Source organism: Pteropus medius, unplaced genomic scaffold (genome assembly GCF_902729225.1).
Source record: "Pteropus medius unplaced genomic scaffold, Ma_sr-lr_union100, whole genome shotgun sequence".
NCBI classification, from domain to species: Eukaryota; Metazoa; Chordata; class Mammalia; order Chiroptera; family Pteropodidae; genus Pteropus; species Pteropus medius.
In genome coordinates this window covers 1,525,987-1,543,458 of record NW_024348242.1, presented here as the reverse complement: position 1 = coordinate 1,543,458, position 17,472 = coordinate 1,525,987, and the positions used below count along the sequence as shown (strand labels likewise).

General features: G+C 56.7%; 1 protein-coding gene across 1 annotated transcript in view; it reads right to left on the bottom strand.

Moving 5' to 3' along the window:
- TMEM132D (transmembrane protein 132D) overlaps window positions 1-17,472 on the bottom strand; it is a 360,724-nt gene that overhangs the window by 192,742 nt on the left and 150,510 nt on the right. The window contains exon 15 of the mRNA XM_039879485.1: window positions 12,819-13,695. Within this exon, the coding sequence (XP_039735419.1) occupies window positions 12,819-13,695 (877 nt within the window). The remainder of the gene's footprint in view (window positions 1-12,818; window positions 13,696-17,472) is intronic.

Genomic DNA, 17,472 nt, shown 5'->3' with positions numbered 1-17,472 from the left:
CAGCAGCCCGGGACGGACGGCCGCCGAACGCAAACAGCGCACGACGTCGTGCGACGTCAGATGGCGACACGTGCTGGAGGGGACCGCCTGGGGGGACGCCGGGGGGTGGCGTACGGGGCTCGCGCCCGGGAGGAGCACGCACTGCGCACGCGCGGGCGGGGGTAGGGGGAGCGGGGAGACGGGGAGGGCAGCGCCTGACCGCAGAAACCACGGGTGCGAGTAACCGGGACAAACGGCTGCAGGTGGCTCGAAGCGACGCAGAAGCACCTTAGCATTTCCTCCCTCATTTCGCCCGCAGAAGCCAACCGACCCTTAGCCTGAGGGGCTTCCTCGTCGTCGCCCAGCGATGCCGGCTGTCCGCTCCCCCACCTCCGTCCCCCTGGAAACGCCAGCTCTTCCCGTCGGTACCTGGGTCCCTCGGGTGCGACACCGGCAGACTCCGAGGGGAGACTGAAGTTGGCTGCAAATGCTTCTTCTCCTGCAGCTGTGGCGTGGACCCTCTGCCCCGTCACCGGCCCCCGGAGAGAATGTGCTGGAAGGGGCACACCTCCTTCTGGGGCGAGGTGAGGCGTGTGCTCCCCGAGCCCCACCCCTCGAGCTGCGAGACATTCTCAGGGAAGGAGGGACGCGAGGCCACGTGAAAAGACAGAAGCCAAGGGACACCGCGGCCAAGGTGTGTGTATCCAGGAGCCACCATGGCAGCTGCCCGGCTGATGCCACCTGGAGCCGAGATGAACCACCCGACGGAGCCCTTCCCAGCTCTGACGCAAAGAATCTGCAGCACGTTCAATAGCTGTTTTCAGCCACTACTTTGGGCTGGTTCCTTACAGAGACAGTAACCAGAATTACCCTTTCATCGAGAAACCCAGCATCATACAGCTGACCGCCATCTTGTGCTGCAAGATGGTGTAGGGGGAGAAAAAGATCATTTTCTTACATTCCAGTGGCTCAGAGATTCTCTACAACAAATGAGGATTTGCTCACGCCCCCTGCTCCTGCTGAGCCTCAAGGACCAGTGAGCTTGAGAAGTTATTTTGTGAATGGGAATCAGCCTGATTTTCTTCTACTAATAGGTAAACAAGAAGACAAACAAAATGCTATATTCTTCTCTGTCAAGTTTTGTGCAGTTAGTCATAACTGCATAGAATACCTTTTTTTGTAGATTATGGTAAACAGTTTTTGCAATATTATGGTATACGGCACAGTGGAGTAGATTTTGATTATAACCATTTTCTTATGAAATGCAATTCGCCTCTTAAAAATAAACCTATTTCAGAGAATGATTCGAGCTGCCTTTATTTCATGGTGTTCTCCAAATTTTCAAAGGAGGAGCAATTTTCAACAAGTGGACAAAAGTGTCCCATCCTTAGGTCAAAACCAAAGAGTTTAATCTGGGCCCAGCTGCGAGCTGAGGACGGAGAGGATGGGGTCCCGGGGGTGCCATGCGGACGGGCCTGGAAAAGGCGTCCTCCAAGCCGCCCCGGTAACGAGCAGCAGAGGTGACGGCTGGGCTGGGGTCAAGGAAATACAGGCCACGTCACTGAGGCGAGGGGACATCGTCATACAGACAGACGCGGGGAGAGGTGGCTCGCCCTGCCCCCATGCACGTGGGGACCCCCTGCAGCAGCTGGCCACGGTTCACTGCATGCAGGATGCAGGAGCGTGTGACGACGCAGTTTGCCCATCACCACCTCTGAGACAGCCGCGTCCTCCGTCCTGCCTCTCTTGCTTGGTCTGGTCGACACGGCTGTGGCCGTCACCACAGAGAAGCACGTGAGTGGGCTGCGGTGCGAGGGCTGCACCCTTGACGTCCAGTCTGCGTCGTGTGCCTTCTGTGTGGACCCCAAACCCTGGGCCAGTCGACGTGACCGGGATCCACGCCCCGTGGGGCGGAGCCTCGTGCTGCCCCGCCCACACGGGCTGCCCCGCAGAGGGCACGCGCAGCTGGGGGTCCGCGGTGCTGAGCCGCTCCGCACACTTCACGCCCAACGCCCAGTCCCGCGGCTCCTCGGTGCTGGTGCTGGCACACGCCGCCCGGTTGGGCTCACCATGGGGGTCTGGCCCTTATCTCTGCGGGCGGGGGGAGGGGGGGTGGAGGGGGGAGTGGGTCCTCTCTCCCTGTGTCCAGCCGACACTCCCCAGACACAGCACCGCTGCCACTCGCAGGAGGTGACCAGGTGACGGAAATGCACGAGTCACCGCCCCAGTGTCACCAAACCGCTCGCAGTCGTCACCGCTGGCACGGGAGCCACGCGTGGAAGCTGGAGATGCAGCAGCGACGAGGACACGGGCCGAGTGAGCGGAAGGGCGGGCGGGTGCCGAGTTCAAGGACACCTCCAGCGCGGCCGCCCGCACACGGTGCCCCGCAGCGTGGAGCCAGGCCGGCCCGAGGGCCGGGGACCCAGCGCACCTGGGCGGCTCTCCCGGACCAGCTCTCGTCCACGGGAAGGAAGCTGCAGGGCCTTGCTCTGTGCCTCGGCAGCTTCTGGAGCTCGCGACCGGGAAGAAACGTACTGAAGACCTGACTTTCGCGGTCGCCAAACACATCTCAGGAGCGGGCAATGCGGAGAGGTTCGCTCGCGCTTAGGAAGCACCGCGCCTCGTGCCACCGCTATGCCCTGCGGCCCCGTTTACACCAGCGTGGGCCTCCACCTCACGACGACAAAGCGGTGTCGACACCTCAACAAGCGAAGGGCGACTGGTGCCACCCTTTCTGCCACGCAGGCCACGCACCTGGCAAAAAGGCCAAAGACACGCTGAGCCTGTGGCCCGAACTGGGCGACGTCCTCCACTGTGAAGACAGCACGAACTCGCCTGTGACCGGATCTGGAGCTTCCGCCACAGGCAGTGGATGTGGCCGCCCACACACCCATGGCGCCCTGTGTCTCAGGGAAGCTAATGACCGACTCGGACAGAAGACAGTCTTGGCTTTTTGTGGCTCAAGGCTCAAATCACCTGACCTAATGAGACAGGCAGAAATATGAGCCACCAGCAGTTAGGACTGCATTAGGCTGCAGGCGGTCGACGGAAAATCACAGTGGAGTAACAGCAAAGAGAAAAAAACAGATTTGTTTTCTTATGCAAAAAAAAAAGGAATCAAGAAAGAAATCCAGACGCCGAGGAGCAAGGTGGGGCTGGGCTGCGGCCTGCGGACCTGGGGACGTAGTCACGGGGCCTCTCTGGCTTCCTGTCCCCTCGCCAGGTGGCCCTGCAGTGTGCTCCCCGCGTCCACCATTCTGACAGTGTTTCGGGAGGGGAGAGGCGGGGGCGGGGGCCCGTCCTGGCTGGGTGCCCGCCCTGAGATGAGAGGGTGCCCGATGGGTCCCTTCCACACACCTACTCAGACCTCACCAGAGCGTGGCGGGCCACACGGCCAGAGCTAACCTCGAAGGAGCTGGAGAGGGAAGACTTTAACTGGAGGCGAGGGGACGGACGAGATGTCACCGAGGACTCACCGTGCCACTCCTGAGAAAGCCGACGCGGGCGCTCAGAGCACTGCCCTCCTGGAAGGTGGCTCCGGGCCTCTGCGCACGCGTGGCGCAGGCCCACGGTGCCCCGGCCCCCGGACAGTGAAGGATGCCCCTCCAGGGCCGTGCGCGCAGGCGCCAGCCCCACCTGGAGCCCGGGTCAGGCGCGCGGCAAGGACATGCACCAGCAGAGCGAGCCCGAAACGGGCCGCCTGCCCGTCTCCTGCTGTCTGCGACTTTCATCAAGAGAATGGTTTTAAAACCTCAACAGAGAGGCTTGTTCAGAGCAGGTGGGGACACTGGTTTGAGGCAGCCCTGAAACGCCCTGGGAGGTACTCAGGCCCCGACACAGCCGCTGGCGCCCAGTGAGCACCCGCTTTCAAACGCCAGGGGCACCCGCCACCCAGAGAACGGGCCTCTCGGCCGTGGCGGTCGGCAGCCACTCGCGGCAGCCCTGACACCCCCAGGAGAGCTGACCCGAGCCTGTCCAGGTCCTGACGGTCACCAGGAGCCAGAGGGCCGATCCAACAGCTCAGCACCCAGAGCTCACGTCGCCCGTGGCACTCACCATCCCCAGGGCTCAGCAAACACGGGGGAGGGGCGGGGACCGATCGTGAGCCACATGAGGCAGAAGAAAAGGCAGGAAAACGGGGTGCTCGCACAGGCTGAAAGCAGAGAGCAGAGGGTTTCCAGCTCTCTCAATCAGAAAGGAGGTGAGCTGCACTTTATTATTCTACTTAAGGGAGTAACCTCTCCCACACACAGGGCAATGCGACACTTCGTGACTCACTGAGTCATCTGCAAATAGGTTCGTGAGGGCTTTTAGACTTTCTTACTAAGAAGCGAGCGTCTCTGTGGGTAGGGACTAGTTACAGTACCGTTTTTCCACATATCCTACATTCGGATACTTTAGACCGCCTTCACAATGTGTCATATACACGTATTTTGTACACAGACAGACACGTGGCAGACACTCTGATACATTTTGATTTGTTGCCGCGTAGTTAAGAAGTTCAAGGCGCTAGTCTGTTTTAGCACATTTGGGGGAAAAAAAAATCTGCAAAACGAACGTTCTCTAACTCTTCTATATTTGAGAACTACCCAAGCAGGATGTGTGAAGTGCGCTGTCTTTTAATTTTCTCGAGCCAAGTTTATGAACAAATAAAACGCATTTCCGTTTTAGGCACGCTTCTGAACCAGTGGCTGAGGGTCCCCACGGAGCCGCCAGAATCTCCACTGAGGTGGGAGCCATGGTGAGGGGGACCGCGCACGCTGGGGACAGAGGGAACACACGTGTGTTCACATCCGGCAGCGGTCTGCATATGTTGTCCCCATTTGCAAAAGCAAAATGAGAAAAATTGGAACTTGAAAGCATGTGTCATGAAGCCTTGGACGATTTCCGATGTCCCCTCTCCCTAGAGCGAGGGGACGCTCACGCTGCCGTCTGGTGAGAGAGCTCCCCCGCCCTGGAACTTGTCTGGGACACACGCCCCCCTGATGGAGTCAAGAGTCAGAAAAAGCAGAATTGCAATAAATCTTCCGACCAGTGGAAAAGGGCAGCAGGTGCTAATTCTTCAGGCATCGAGGAACTGAGATCGGTTCTGGAAAGGGCACGGACCCGAGCGGCTCGCCGGAAGCCCAGGCGGTCCTGCGTGGCTGTCTCTTCTGGCAAAGAGGAAGGACGAAGTCACTCTTTTTTTTTTTTAAGTGGCTCTTCATGCAGTTAGATTTTACTCAGGTAATGTCAGAAATTTCATTTTCTTCTAAGAACACGTATTTCGTTTGGCCAACCCCGTTTTCAGACTTTTCCCAACAAATCAAGTCCGTAGTAGCGCAGGGAGTCTCTCGTTTGTATAATCCATGGTTTAAGAGACACCTCGAAATTGAACTCTAACTCTATGCGCGTGTTGTGTTTTAATCCTAAGCCGCGTCCGTCTGGGGCTTCATGTCATTACACCGGACCGACACTGCCCTGCTGCATTCTGCTCACTTTAAGCGTGTGAGGCTCATGCCCTCCACAGACAACTTTCTCTCGACAGCATCTAGAAGGTGGGTAACGCTCTCATCTTCAAAGCCAGGTGCGATAGGCCACCAGCAAGGAGTGAGAAATGCCTAGAAAACACAGCGAGACTGTGGAATTGCGGAAGAATTCGCATCATGACGCGTCACAGCAGCCATGAGAAAATGAAGGTGAACCTCGCTGAAAGTTACTGTGGGGCTTAGAAAGGGGAGCTGGGATTCGAGTGATGTTTCACCCCACGACAAGAAGGAAAGTTTCCTTAGGATGATGGTGCCAGCCGAGCGTGACGTGGACCCGGTGACATCTGGGATGCCTGCAGACACTGCTGCTTGTCACGGCTGAAGGGGGAGGGCCGCCGGCAGCAACCAGTGTGGCGAGGCCGGGGATGCCGATCAATACCCTACGATTCTCAGAGCACCCCCTCATCCCCCCACCCCACCTCCCCCCACACACAGAATTATCCAGTCCCAAATGTCCGTGGTGCTGAGGCGGAGACCTGCCTTGGGACCAGAGCTGGGAAACACTTAACCAGAGTCTGAGACGCAGGGCGCAGGAACGAGGCAGCTCCATCCCCACATCAGCAAACATGGGCCTCTCTTAGGGCCTCTAAGTTTGTCATGATCTTTGGCTCAATCAGCGTAGCCGCGTCGCCCTGTGTGTGAGACGCTGTGCACTGCGGTTTGCAGGGTCCACGAGAAACGAAAGATGCTGCTCCCGTGGAGCTTACAGGGGGCGGGGACCATAAGGGTCAAAGCGAAACGACCTAAACAGCTGGACTTCAGGAAGCGGTAAGTTCTTTTTTAAAAAATGAAAGCAAGATGGTGGAAGAAGGGATGGAATAGTTAGTTAAAAAAGACCTACCAAATTCATCAGTGTATCTATGTGTCTAACCATCTATGTAACTATGTATCTGTCTGTGTATCGAGCTGACCACCTATCCATCCATTCACCCACCCACCACCCCATTCACCCATCTATCATTTATCTATCTATCAATTATCCATGTATCTTTTCATCCATCCACCTATCTATCTCTCCATCTGCCTTTCCATCCATTTATCCTATCCCATCTTCTGTACTTTACTTTTACTTAGCTGAAGTTTTGTATCAGAATAGCTACATCATGTCACGTTCTGTGACTACTATTACGTAAATGTAAAATAACCAATGTCCCTTAATGAGGCCTTTAGTGACTTGTAGTTATTGCTCTATTATCTTCTGGAACCGAATGGCCTTGAATGTTAATGCTAAGCGGCGTGGGGAGACGAATATGAGCTCGCATTTCTCCCCTATTAAGTGACAAATGACTCACTTTTGTTTTTACCAAATGTTTTGAAATCCGGCATGTGTCCCCACCCCCCTCCACCTCAAACACACACACACGAGTATATACAAAGCATTACAGGAAATTAGATACATGCAGTTCAAAGAAAAGCATATGTCACACGTGAACATTTTTCTAACAATGACACACACCCACGCACTGAGCTCCCACCCTACGCGCTCGAACACGTATCTCTGAATCCCCAGTGATATCCTCAGCCTCCCCACTTCCTGAGGCCCAGCCTAAATTTTGTGTTCGTTTCTTTATTTTTTATGGTTTTACCGAAACGGATGTATATATATTTATCCATGAGCAGTGTTAATTTGATGCATATTTTTATCTTTATATAAATATGCTTTTCTGCAAATTTCAATGAAATGTAACATATATCAAAGAGATAGATAGTAGATACCTATACTGATGTCTCTAACTGTAACTGAATCATTTTCATAAATGTATAAAATCCCATGATCAAAACAGCCTGATCCATTACCCTCTCGGCAGGCATTTGGGCTATTTCTAATTCTTGGCTGTCTCAATCGGTGCTGCTCTGAGTACGTCTGAGTGCCTTCCGGTGGCCAAGGGCAAGAGTTTCTCTAGGTCATACACCTTAGAAGTGGAAATATTGGGTCGGAGTAGATCATATTTTTGATATCAGTAGGCAGTTCCGAACTATTTTCTAAAGAAGTTGAACCGATTTTTCTCCCAGCCAATGAGAGGTCCCTTCATTCCCCATCTCGACAATTCTGAATGTCACCAGACTGCCTGGAAATGGAAATTTGAATGTTATCATGGTTTTAATTTGTTTGACTGCTAAGGAGGTAAAATACGTTTTCTTATATTTCTTGGATGCTTTGTTTTTCTTCTGTGAAAAGCTTATTCATGTTTTTTTGTCCACTTTTCTATTAGTTTATTTGCTATAATTATTGAATTATAAGCATTTGAAAAAATACATTCTGCATCCTAATTGTCTGTTGGTCATATGTTACAAATAACTCTCCCAAAATTTACGATTTGCTTTTTGATTTAAAAAAAAAAAGTAATTATTTTTAGAATGCAGTCAAATGTATCAATTTTCCCTTTGTGGTCAGTGTTCTGGTATCTTGTTTAAGAAATCTTTTCTTCCCAGGGCTCATAAAGATACCCTTTAGTAGTTCCTTCCATACCGATTTTTCTTTTTTCCTTCGAATACCTAATCGATCTGAAATCAATGTCTATAAATGGCATGGAGTAAAAATCCAATCCTTTTCCTCTTTTGGATAATCGATGTCCCAGTGTCATTTTTGAAAAATATATTCCTTCTCTCTGACCTGCAGCTGTACCGCGTCACACGGTCTCACACCTGAATGGGTCGGGGCCGGCTCTCTCTGTCCCGCATCCCATCCACCTGCTGTGTCCCACGTGCACGTGGCTCAGATAGCTACGACTTTTCAACCCCGAACCTTGCTCTGCGGAACGGGTGCAGTTGCCCAAGGAAGAGCTGCTTTCTCACAGCTGCCACCTAGTTCACTGGTTTTTAACTTACAGGAGTGGTTTTGTGCCCCAGGGCACACTTGGCAATATCTGGACACATTTCTGGGTGTCACAACTGGGGGGTTATTCTTCTGGCATCTGGTGGGTGGGGGGCCGGAGATGCCGCTAAACACCCTGCAGGGTGCAGTGTGGCCCCAGAAAACACGGTCCAATGTGAATGGGACGTGCGAGGCTGGGAGGCCTCGTCCGCTCCATGGGGTCACGACCCAGACCGCAAGATGAACATCCAGGTGCCTCCAGCACCCTCGCCAAAGGGAACAAACGAGGGAGAATAAACAATTGTCACCTGCAGGATTTCAAATAATTGGCCGGCTAGAGACCCGCAGGCGGCAGGTGTGACCCCGCAGCCACCGATGGCCGTGAGCCGTGTGTGACAATTCCGTCTGGGGGTACAGCGCAGGGAGCAGGAGAAAAGCAGCCTTAGAGGGCGGACCCGAGAAACGCGCCCCGGCCAGGGACCCGCGTCGACGGCAGGGGCCGTCATGGGTGGCCTGCGCCCAGCATGATGGGAAGGGCGCTTGTGCCTGTCCACCCCCGCCCCCGCGCCTCGGCCTGGTCACGAGGAAGACGGCGGACAGATCCCCGCTGAGGCCACCCCAGGCTGTGTCTGTGCCATCAGTCTCGAGACCGTCCAGGTCATGGGAAACGGAGGAAGTCCGAGACACGGTCCCAGGAGCTAAGGGGGCCTGATGGCTGAGCGTGTGGGGCGTCCCGAGTGGGGTCTGGGACAGGAAAGGAGGCTTCGGGTAAAGACGAAGGACATTCGGATGAACTGTGGACGTCAGTCGGCATTAATGTGGATGCGCTGAGTCAAAGCGCCATGGCAACGCAAGACGGCGGGGACGGGAACCAGCCGCGCGGCGCCCGGGCCGGTCCCACGCGGCGGCGGCCCTGGCTGCCACGCGCCTCCAGATCCACCCGCGAGCACAGAGGTGGTTCACGAAAGACGGAGCCCCACTTCCTCGGCCTACCTCACTCCCCTCCCATCCGCCGCCCCCACCAGATGACAGAGGCGGCCACCGTCCCACGCACAGATGTCATGGACATGTGCGAGTCTGGGAACGCCGACACCCCTGCTGGCCCCAGCAGCACCCCGTTTCTCGGACTGAGAACATTATGAATACCCCAGGGCGTTTGCCCTGCATCAGGATAGAGAGACCGCACTCGGCCAGCAGGCTGCGCGTTCACTGCGCTCAGCTCAGAGTGTCTCAAAGCCCCCCGAGTCCCTAACAAGCTGACGGCCTGTGGCGAAGCTGCTTCCCGAAGCACCGAGGTCACCTTTTCCGCCTTGTCCATCGCGGGCTTTCAGTCCTTGCCAAATACCCCCTTCCACTCTCTCGCTCTGCCTTGTAACGGCCCCTGCTCGAGAATGAGCCTCATTCAGGGGCTGCCTTCCAGCTTCCCCCGGGCTGGCCCAAGGGGCTTAACTCATGACCATTCGGCGCTCGAAACTGCAGCGACCTCAGCAAACGTGTGTGTTCGTTACTGAACAATAACTCCGCTCACTCCCGCTCGCATCCAGCCACCGGTTAAAGCATCTCGGCCTGGAGAAACGCTCCCCGCATCCCCGCCCGGTCTGAGCCGTACAGCCTGCGCCCCGGGCGCTAGGGGACACCAACCCTCACAGACACCGGGCTCCGGCCTCACGTCCAGGTCCTCTGTCCTGGACGCCTCTGAAGCTGACCTTCTGTGGGAAGAAGGAAGAGACGGGAAGACAGGTGGGAAGATGCGGGAGGAAGAGCCCGTCTTCTCCTCTCGGAGACCGGACGCGTCTGAAGGGGGCTCTCCGTGCGGGAGGGGGAGGGGACAGCAGAGCCGGCCCGGTGCTGCTGGACGGACGCCTCGGTGCTTCGCTGCAGGAAAACATTTCCGGAAACTGAGGGCGCCCCAAGGTGTCTGAGGGTGAAGCGCTGAGCCGCCCTCCCTCTGAGCTCGGCGGCTCTGGCCGACACGCCCACGGCAGAGAAGCTGCAGGATGACAAACAGCCCCGCACGCTGCTCCTCTCCCAGCGGTCCCTGCACGCACACACGCATGTGCATGCACACACTCACACGCACCACTCTCACGCGCGTGCACGCACACACTCACACGCCCATGTACGAACAGACACGGCGCCATTTCTTCTAACTGCCCTTCCTGATGATTTGCACAACGGAACTCGGTCCCCGGCACAGAAGCTGCCCTTGTGTAGGCTGTGGCGTCGCCCTGTGGTCACGGGCACAGACATCACCGGGCAGGTGGCGGGAGGAGCTCAGTCACTGCAGGAGAAGGACGCGAGTTACAGCATCAGTGTCAGCCCTCGATGTGGAAGGGCTCCCTCCTGTCGGTGGCGCTTAATTGGTTCCCCTCCCCGCCCTGGCCAGCTTTAAGGGGCGATGCATGTCCTGCTGGCACCTGACCTACAAAACATGAGGCGGCCTCTGGATGGTGTTAACACTCTCAGCACGGAATGTCCAGAAACAAAAGTCACAGTCTCAGAGAGGAGACGCGGCTGACCCTCGGGTTATTTCATTACAGCAGATGGCCGCATCCGACAGACACACGCCGACTCCAGACGTGTGGGAGTTATCTCAATTAGTGTCAAACTGACTTCGTTAAAAAAGATATACAGTTTTATTATTTTCTAATTACGAGAATTCAGACTAAGGGCTAATCGCATTGCCAGATCCAGGTTTACCCCCAGCTGTTTTTATAAACAGATAAGACTCGTGCGTGATTAGAGAATTTTAAGGATGCAGCAGGCACCTTGTGAACGCAAGCTTTTAAAGAGACAGAAAGCCTCCGCCTTACCGAGCCAAAGGCACGCTCACGAATCATCTGCTTTACTACTGTCTTAACTGGAAAACTGATTTTCTCTTTTTTACAAAATTGACAGGCTCTGAAGAGTTTTGCTATGCATCCGGAACGTTCAAATCTTTCACTTACAAGTGGAGCCTCTGCATCTAGATACTTTGACTGTGTCCGTTGCTCAACTTGCAAAGATTCGGACCCTCAGGTTACGTAGCCCAGCGGAGTCAATGTTTCTTGGCTTCATCACGGCTTCCAATGACACGGTTGCCCGCGGGCCTCTGATCAATGTTTCATGTGCGACGAGACGTTCATCAGATTCAAAGCTTTTGCAAAGGCTAACACCACGCATACGACTGCTTCCCCAAAACACTGGGCAGGTCTCGTGTCCTGGAGAGTTACAGCCTCGGGTGATTCGAGGTTTTAACTCTGGGTCCAGAAAACCAGCGATGAGTTCACAGACATGTTGACGCGCCCTAAATCCCTGTGGCACCCAGAGGCACCCTCCACCCCAACCAAAAGGTATTACCTGCCAAGAATCAGCCAAGTCCCATCATTAGATTAAGATGAAAGGACAATTCCGGCACTAGGGAGCAATAGGCAAATCCTGATGTGTAAGGTATATGAGCAAAAGAATGACTCCTTTCTCAAACTCACCCTTCAATGAAAATGGAGAGAATGCCAGAAAAACCGCCACGCCACGCCCGGCGGAGAGGACGGAGGACCGGCCTCACGCGCTCGCTTAAACCCTTGTGGGAAACGGGCCGTATGAGGCAGAGCTCCCTATTTTCAGGGGTCGCCATGGACTTTGTTACATGGACGTTCAGACCAAGTTGCTGCCTTAAAGCCAAACGTTGGGCCATGTCCAGTGACCCAAAACGCTTGTGCCAAACAGCTGTGACAATCGAACTTGTCTGTGCTTAAAGCAAACAAGAAACGACTCAGTGGCAGGCCAGTGACGCCAAGGCCAGTGGCACATCTCACGTATGGCCCCAGGAGAAAAGCAACGCGCATCTTTCTTAAGCGCACAGCGCTCCTTTTAAGAGCCTGGTCTTGGGTGCGTGCCCACGCGGGACGCTGCGCAAACCCTGCCGCGCGTCGCATTCCTCCCGCGTTAAGCTCTTGTGCATGCGACGTCCAGCGCTATGTCCAGACAGAAACGAGACGTGACTGCGAGTCGGTGCCACATCGGACTCGGAACTCATCCTCTTGGCACAGACTTGACAGTGGCAACGCCGTGACCCGGTCCCTCCCACAGCAGCTGCCGTGTCGCCTGCAGCCTCGGCTGGGCCGGAGCCACCCAACCCTGCGATTCGCAGGCGGCTCCTGCCGGCCACGCCAGCCAGCCCGCCGCCCGCCGAGGGCGCCCCACGCTCCAGCCAAGGGCAGTCAGCGGCCTCTGGCTGTTCGCAAACGGCCTACGAAATCCATAGGTACGGACCCCTTTGCCACCAAACGGACAGCGGGACAGAGCACACGGCGTCTCCACCTCGCGGTGACAACTGGTCATAACAGTGGGGCGCCGGCCCCACAGGGCCCTCCAGACCTAGGGCCTGGCCAGGCAGTCCCCACCCCAAACCCCCACCCCCGCCGCGCAAGCGCAGTGGGAACCGCGAGCCACCCCTCCCCCCACCGTGGGAACTGCGAGCGCCCCTCTCCGCCCCGCCGGCGGGCGGGCGGACTCACCTCAGTGTGAACTGACGCTCCGTGCAGTTTCTGGACACGAACACCGGGAAGGTGCGCACGTCGCCCAGGCGCGCCGGCTCCGGCAGGTAGTGCACGGCCACGTGGCGGTCCAGGCGCAGCTCGCGCAGGGGCGGCGGGCCGCGGGTCTGGTGCAGGAACACGCTGCCGATCCGGTGCAGCGGCGGCGCCGCCTCGTCCGCGTCGCCGAGGCCCGGCCGCGCCCCGGGCTGCTCGCCGGCACAGTCCCCGCGCTCGTCCGCCGCGTGCACGGCGTAGTAGAGCTCCACCGCGCTGCCCTCCGCCGGGTCCGCTGGCCTCCTCCTCCCGGCCAGCACCGTGGGGGGGCCGAACCAGCTGGACGGCAGCTCAAGCGCGGCCACGCACAGCCCCAGGGCGCCCTGCAGCCGGCAGCCGCCCCTCACCTCCCTGGTCTCCCGGAAGGCGAACGCCCGCAGGCAGGGCAGCCGCTCCTCGGGGCCGCGCTCGGCCCAGTCCCGGCCCACGACGTGGAACAGCACCTGCACCGTGGGCCGGCTGCGGTACACCTGGTCCCGCAGGATGTGCGCCTGCAGCCTCCAGTTCAGGGACAGCTGGCCGGCGAGGCCAGAGGGGCCGGACGGCAGCAGCAGGTCCTGGGCCACCACCTGCTCCGCGTGGAAGGGCCCGTAGCTGGCGCGCAGCACGGGCAGCCGCCTGGACCTGTGCACGAGGAAGGACTCCACGCGCGACTGCAGGCTGGAGTTGCGCATGACGTCCTGGTCGGCCTCCCGCAGGAAGAAGGACACGTCGGCGTGGTGCACGCGGTAGGTCACCGGCAGGTAGGTGGGCAGCAGAGAAAACCTCTGGGTGCTCTCCAGGGCGCCTCGGCTCTCCGTCACTGCGGGGGGAATGGAGGGCGGGTGACCAACAGTTCCCACGGCTGCCCGCCCCTTGCCAACCGCCGGCCCACCTCCGTGCCGATCACGCGGTTCCTCATCCAAACGTCCCACCTAAGTCAACGCGCTTCACGTCAGTCACGCAGCCCAGGAACATCAGGTCGGAACCCCAGCAGACGCGAGACGGTGGTGCCTTAAGGGTATGATGGAGCCGAGAGGCTCCTATCACCTAGCAACGGGGTTGCTGACAGACATAGTGTCTAAGGTGTAACGTCAAAATGCCGTTGCGCTGTACTGTGGTAACATTATAAAGTTGTAACGAAGTGTAACACTGTAACCTCATCATGTTGTAAGCTCCATAATATAACGTAGTAATGTGGTCATGTTGTAATATTGTAACGCTGTAAACACTGCAATGTCATAATGTCTAAGCTCCCTAATGTAAGGTAACAATGTGGTCATGTTGTAACATTGAAACACTAACATTGTAACGTCATCATGTTGTAAGAAGCTCCGTAATGTTGTAACAGTAATGTGGTCACATCTAACATGTAGCACAATGCATCACTGTTCTGTGTGGGCTCTGCTTATCTACAGTGATGCTATCGATTAGAAATGCCTGGAACACTCGCCTGAGCAGGTGAGCTGCTCATGGTCCCCTTCTAAACCATGTGACAACTGGACTGACCCTCATGGTTCTTATTATGATTGCAAGATCCCTTCATTGGTAACCACTGGGAAGCTGAAGGAAAAAGATTTCATCACTTATAGGCCCCGGAGAGCACAGACCTGGGCTTCTGCTTCTCTTGGGGTCGATGGTGGGGGCCCGGGATATCATGAGCTCACCCTTTATTGGTGGATTTAAAATATAAAAAGTGGGAATTTAAAGCTAAGAAGAGAAAAAAACAAAAAAAAAGTGACCCAAATGGTCAGTTATCGAAATCAAGCGAGACCTAAAAAGAGCCTCAGTGAGGGGCGGCCTGGCTCTGGGCCGACCCACTGGCTGGCGAGGCGTTTATCCCCCGCAGTGCTGCCTCTGACGGGGAGGCCTCGGGGCACCCCAAGCTGCGGTGGCACTTGTGTTGCAAAAGGCAAGGCTAGCTGTCAGGGCTCACGCTGCAATGACTCTGGGCTTGTGGCGAGGGTGGCGGCGACAAGCCTGCCAGGCGTGTAGAAGTTGAGCACGCCCAGTGACGTGGGCTGTGCCCTGCAGGTGTGCGCAGGTGCACTGATGAGCACGCACGCAGTGGCGAAATCGCCTAATGAAGCACGACTGTGCGTGCGCTTGTCTCACAAGCCTATGCCGCTGACAAGCAGCAAACCAGCAGCATTTGCCACCGAAGACGTGGAGCATGCAGACAAAGCGCAAACCAAGTGATGTCTGTAAACGTCAGCGGGCGGCCCCGCGTCCTCACGCGCTCTCCTTTGTCAGGACAGGAGGTCGCCGAGGGCTAGAAAGGAGCTACGAAGGGGCCTCAGCAGACAGACAGACAGGTTCCCAGCGACGCGGCCACCCAGGCCGAGAGCAGGAACGGGAAGGGGTTTCTCAGCGTGTGCTTCGGGGCTCCGCCCATTACACACGCCACACAGGACACACCGACCACTGGGGGGTGAGAAAGGATGCTGGGGCAAGGACAAACGAAGACGGGCCATCGCCAATCACTGGGCAGCTCATACTCCCCTCGGGGCTGAGCCGAGAGATGGGGACAAAAGGCCTGGGGAGGGTGAGCTGCGTGGAGCCCTCCAGAAACGGGTTAGGTGACGGGACCTTGTCATGCCGGGTCCAAGCGTGTGAGACACACGCCCCAAATCCCTAGAACCCAAGACTCGGGGGAAGCACATCGCCTCCGTCACACAGCACGGCCTCCAGGACAGCAACGTGGGCACCGCGACACCAAAGGCACCCTTCTTCTTCCTCCGCGAACAGACCCCTCCCTCGCGGTAAGAGGAAGCAAAACGTTATTTTTACAGTGTTAGAAAAACACAGACACGGAAGTTACATAACTCAGGGACCAACTTAATGAGTTTTAGAAGCGGAAATTACTGGTGCTGGGGGCACTGACTTTCCGGGTGACGCTCCACACGGTAGACAGAGCCCTCTGTGATGGCAGACACGGGTCATTACACGTTTGTCCAGACCCACAGGATGCACGGCACCAGGAGCGAGCCCTCGGGTAACCTGCCTTTTCTGTTTGTTCTCTTGATTAAATCTGCAGACCCCTCCTGCCCTGGCAGGTCCTCAGAGGCAGAGGTGTGACTGCCTTGTTCCCGGCTGTAAGCTCGGGCCCAGGACAATCAGGGCACAGGGCACACTGAGTAAACGCATGCACGAAGGAATAAACAAACGGATGAACGAAAGGATACTGGGCAAACATCTGGAAGCCAGTCTCCAGCTCGGGGTCAGCGGCTCATTACCCCAGACCCACCCCTGGGAAGGTCAGCGCTGCTGCGTCTCCCTGAGCCCCCACTATGACCTGGTGAGAGAGACGCCATCTGCATGGGGAGCTCGGGCTGTTTCTAACCCCCGACCCGGCATGCCCATGCCCACCCGCCCGCAGCCGAAGCTCACGCCCCGCACGCAGCGAGAGGCTCCCCAGCCGCCCTCAAACCCAGAGGAGTGTCGCGTCTCGCACATTCCTTAATTGTTCATATTCATGTTTCGTTCGTTCGGGGGTTAAATGGCTTTTTAAAACACCTCACTAACAACTTTTTCTGCTTCCCCATTTCCTGATGGCAAAGTCGTTTTGAGTGATTTCACCAATCCCACAAAGGGGGTCAAAGAGGGAGAGCGGAAAGGCAGGAAGGAGGAGGGGGCAGGGCAAGAAAAAGGACACCAGCGGATAGGACGGCCGACTGCCACCGTCCCGTCCCCTCCGTGTGGCTCACTGGGGTCCAGAGGCGGATTCACAGGGACAGTCAGAGGTGCAGACGCTGTGCGGAGGGCGTGTGCCCGGGAGAGAGCAAGCAGGAAAACACCTGCGGGAAACCTCGCCCTGCCCCCCAGGTTCCGGATTCTGATGCTACGGGAGCTACTTTACAACATCAGCGGAAATCAATAGTCATTCCCGCCTGCAGGTGCACGAGCCGGCTCTCTCTGGCGGGGGGCCAACCCTCCCCCGCTCCCGGGGAGGCGGGCGGTGCGCACGCGCCCATTTCAACAGCCCTTTGCTCCATGAAACGAGGGCTTCTCGGCCTTGCCCTGTGGGTCGGCTGCCACATCTGCCCGATGTCCTCACTCAATCAATGAGCTAAATAAAAATGTTAACGTGTGTTTGTTTGTTTCTGTATAAGAGTCATGATGTCATCTTTGTGAGAATGGTCTTTTAATGGGGACAGACGCCATCTGGGGGGCGTCTTCCCAGCCCCGTGCCCGTGAGGCTATGAAACGCCCCATCTCAGCGCACATCTGTGCCCTCACTACGGGGCCCACGTTCACCCCATGGGGCTGCTCAGTGAAGGCCCAGCACGTGACCACACAGAGAGAGAACGAGGAAGTACCGTCACTGCACGAAGCCATCGATGGCCGACCTGAACACACCTGCAAGACTTGGCTTCCAGGTAGCAAACCCCAGCGACTTCTCACATGGTGATGCTCAAGGTCCCAGAGCCGGGAGTTCCCAGTGCCAGACGCGAACCGCAGCGAGCTGGCCCCCTCGGACGCCATCTACAGAAAGGTTCCAGAAGTCACTTCTCTATCCAGCAGCATTGGAGGTGCAGTCCATGTGTGATTTGAATGCAATTTTAAACACGAAATTTGGACCCAATGAAAATAACACAGC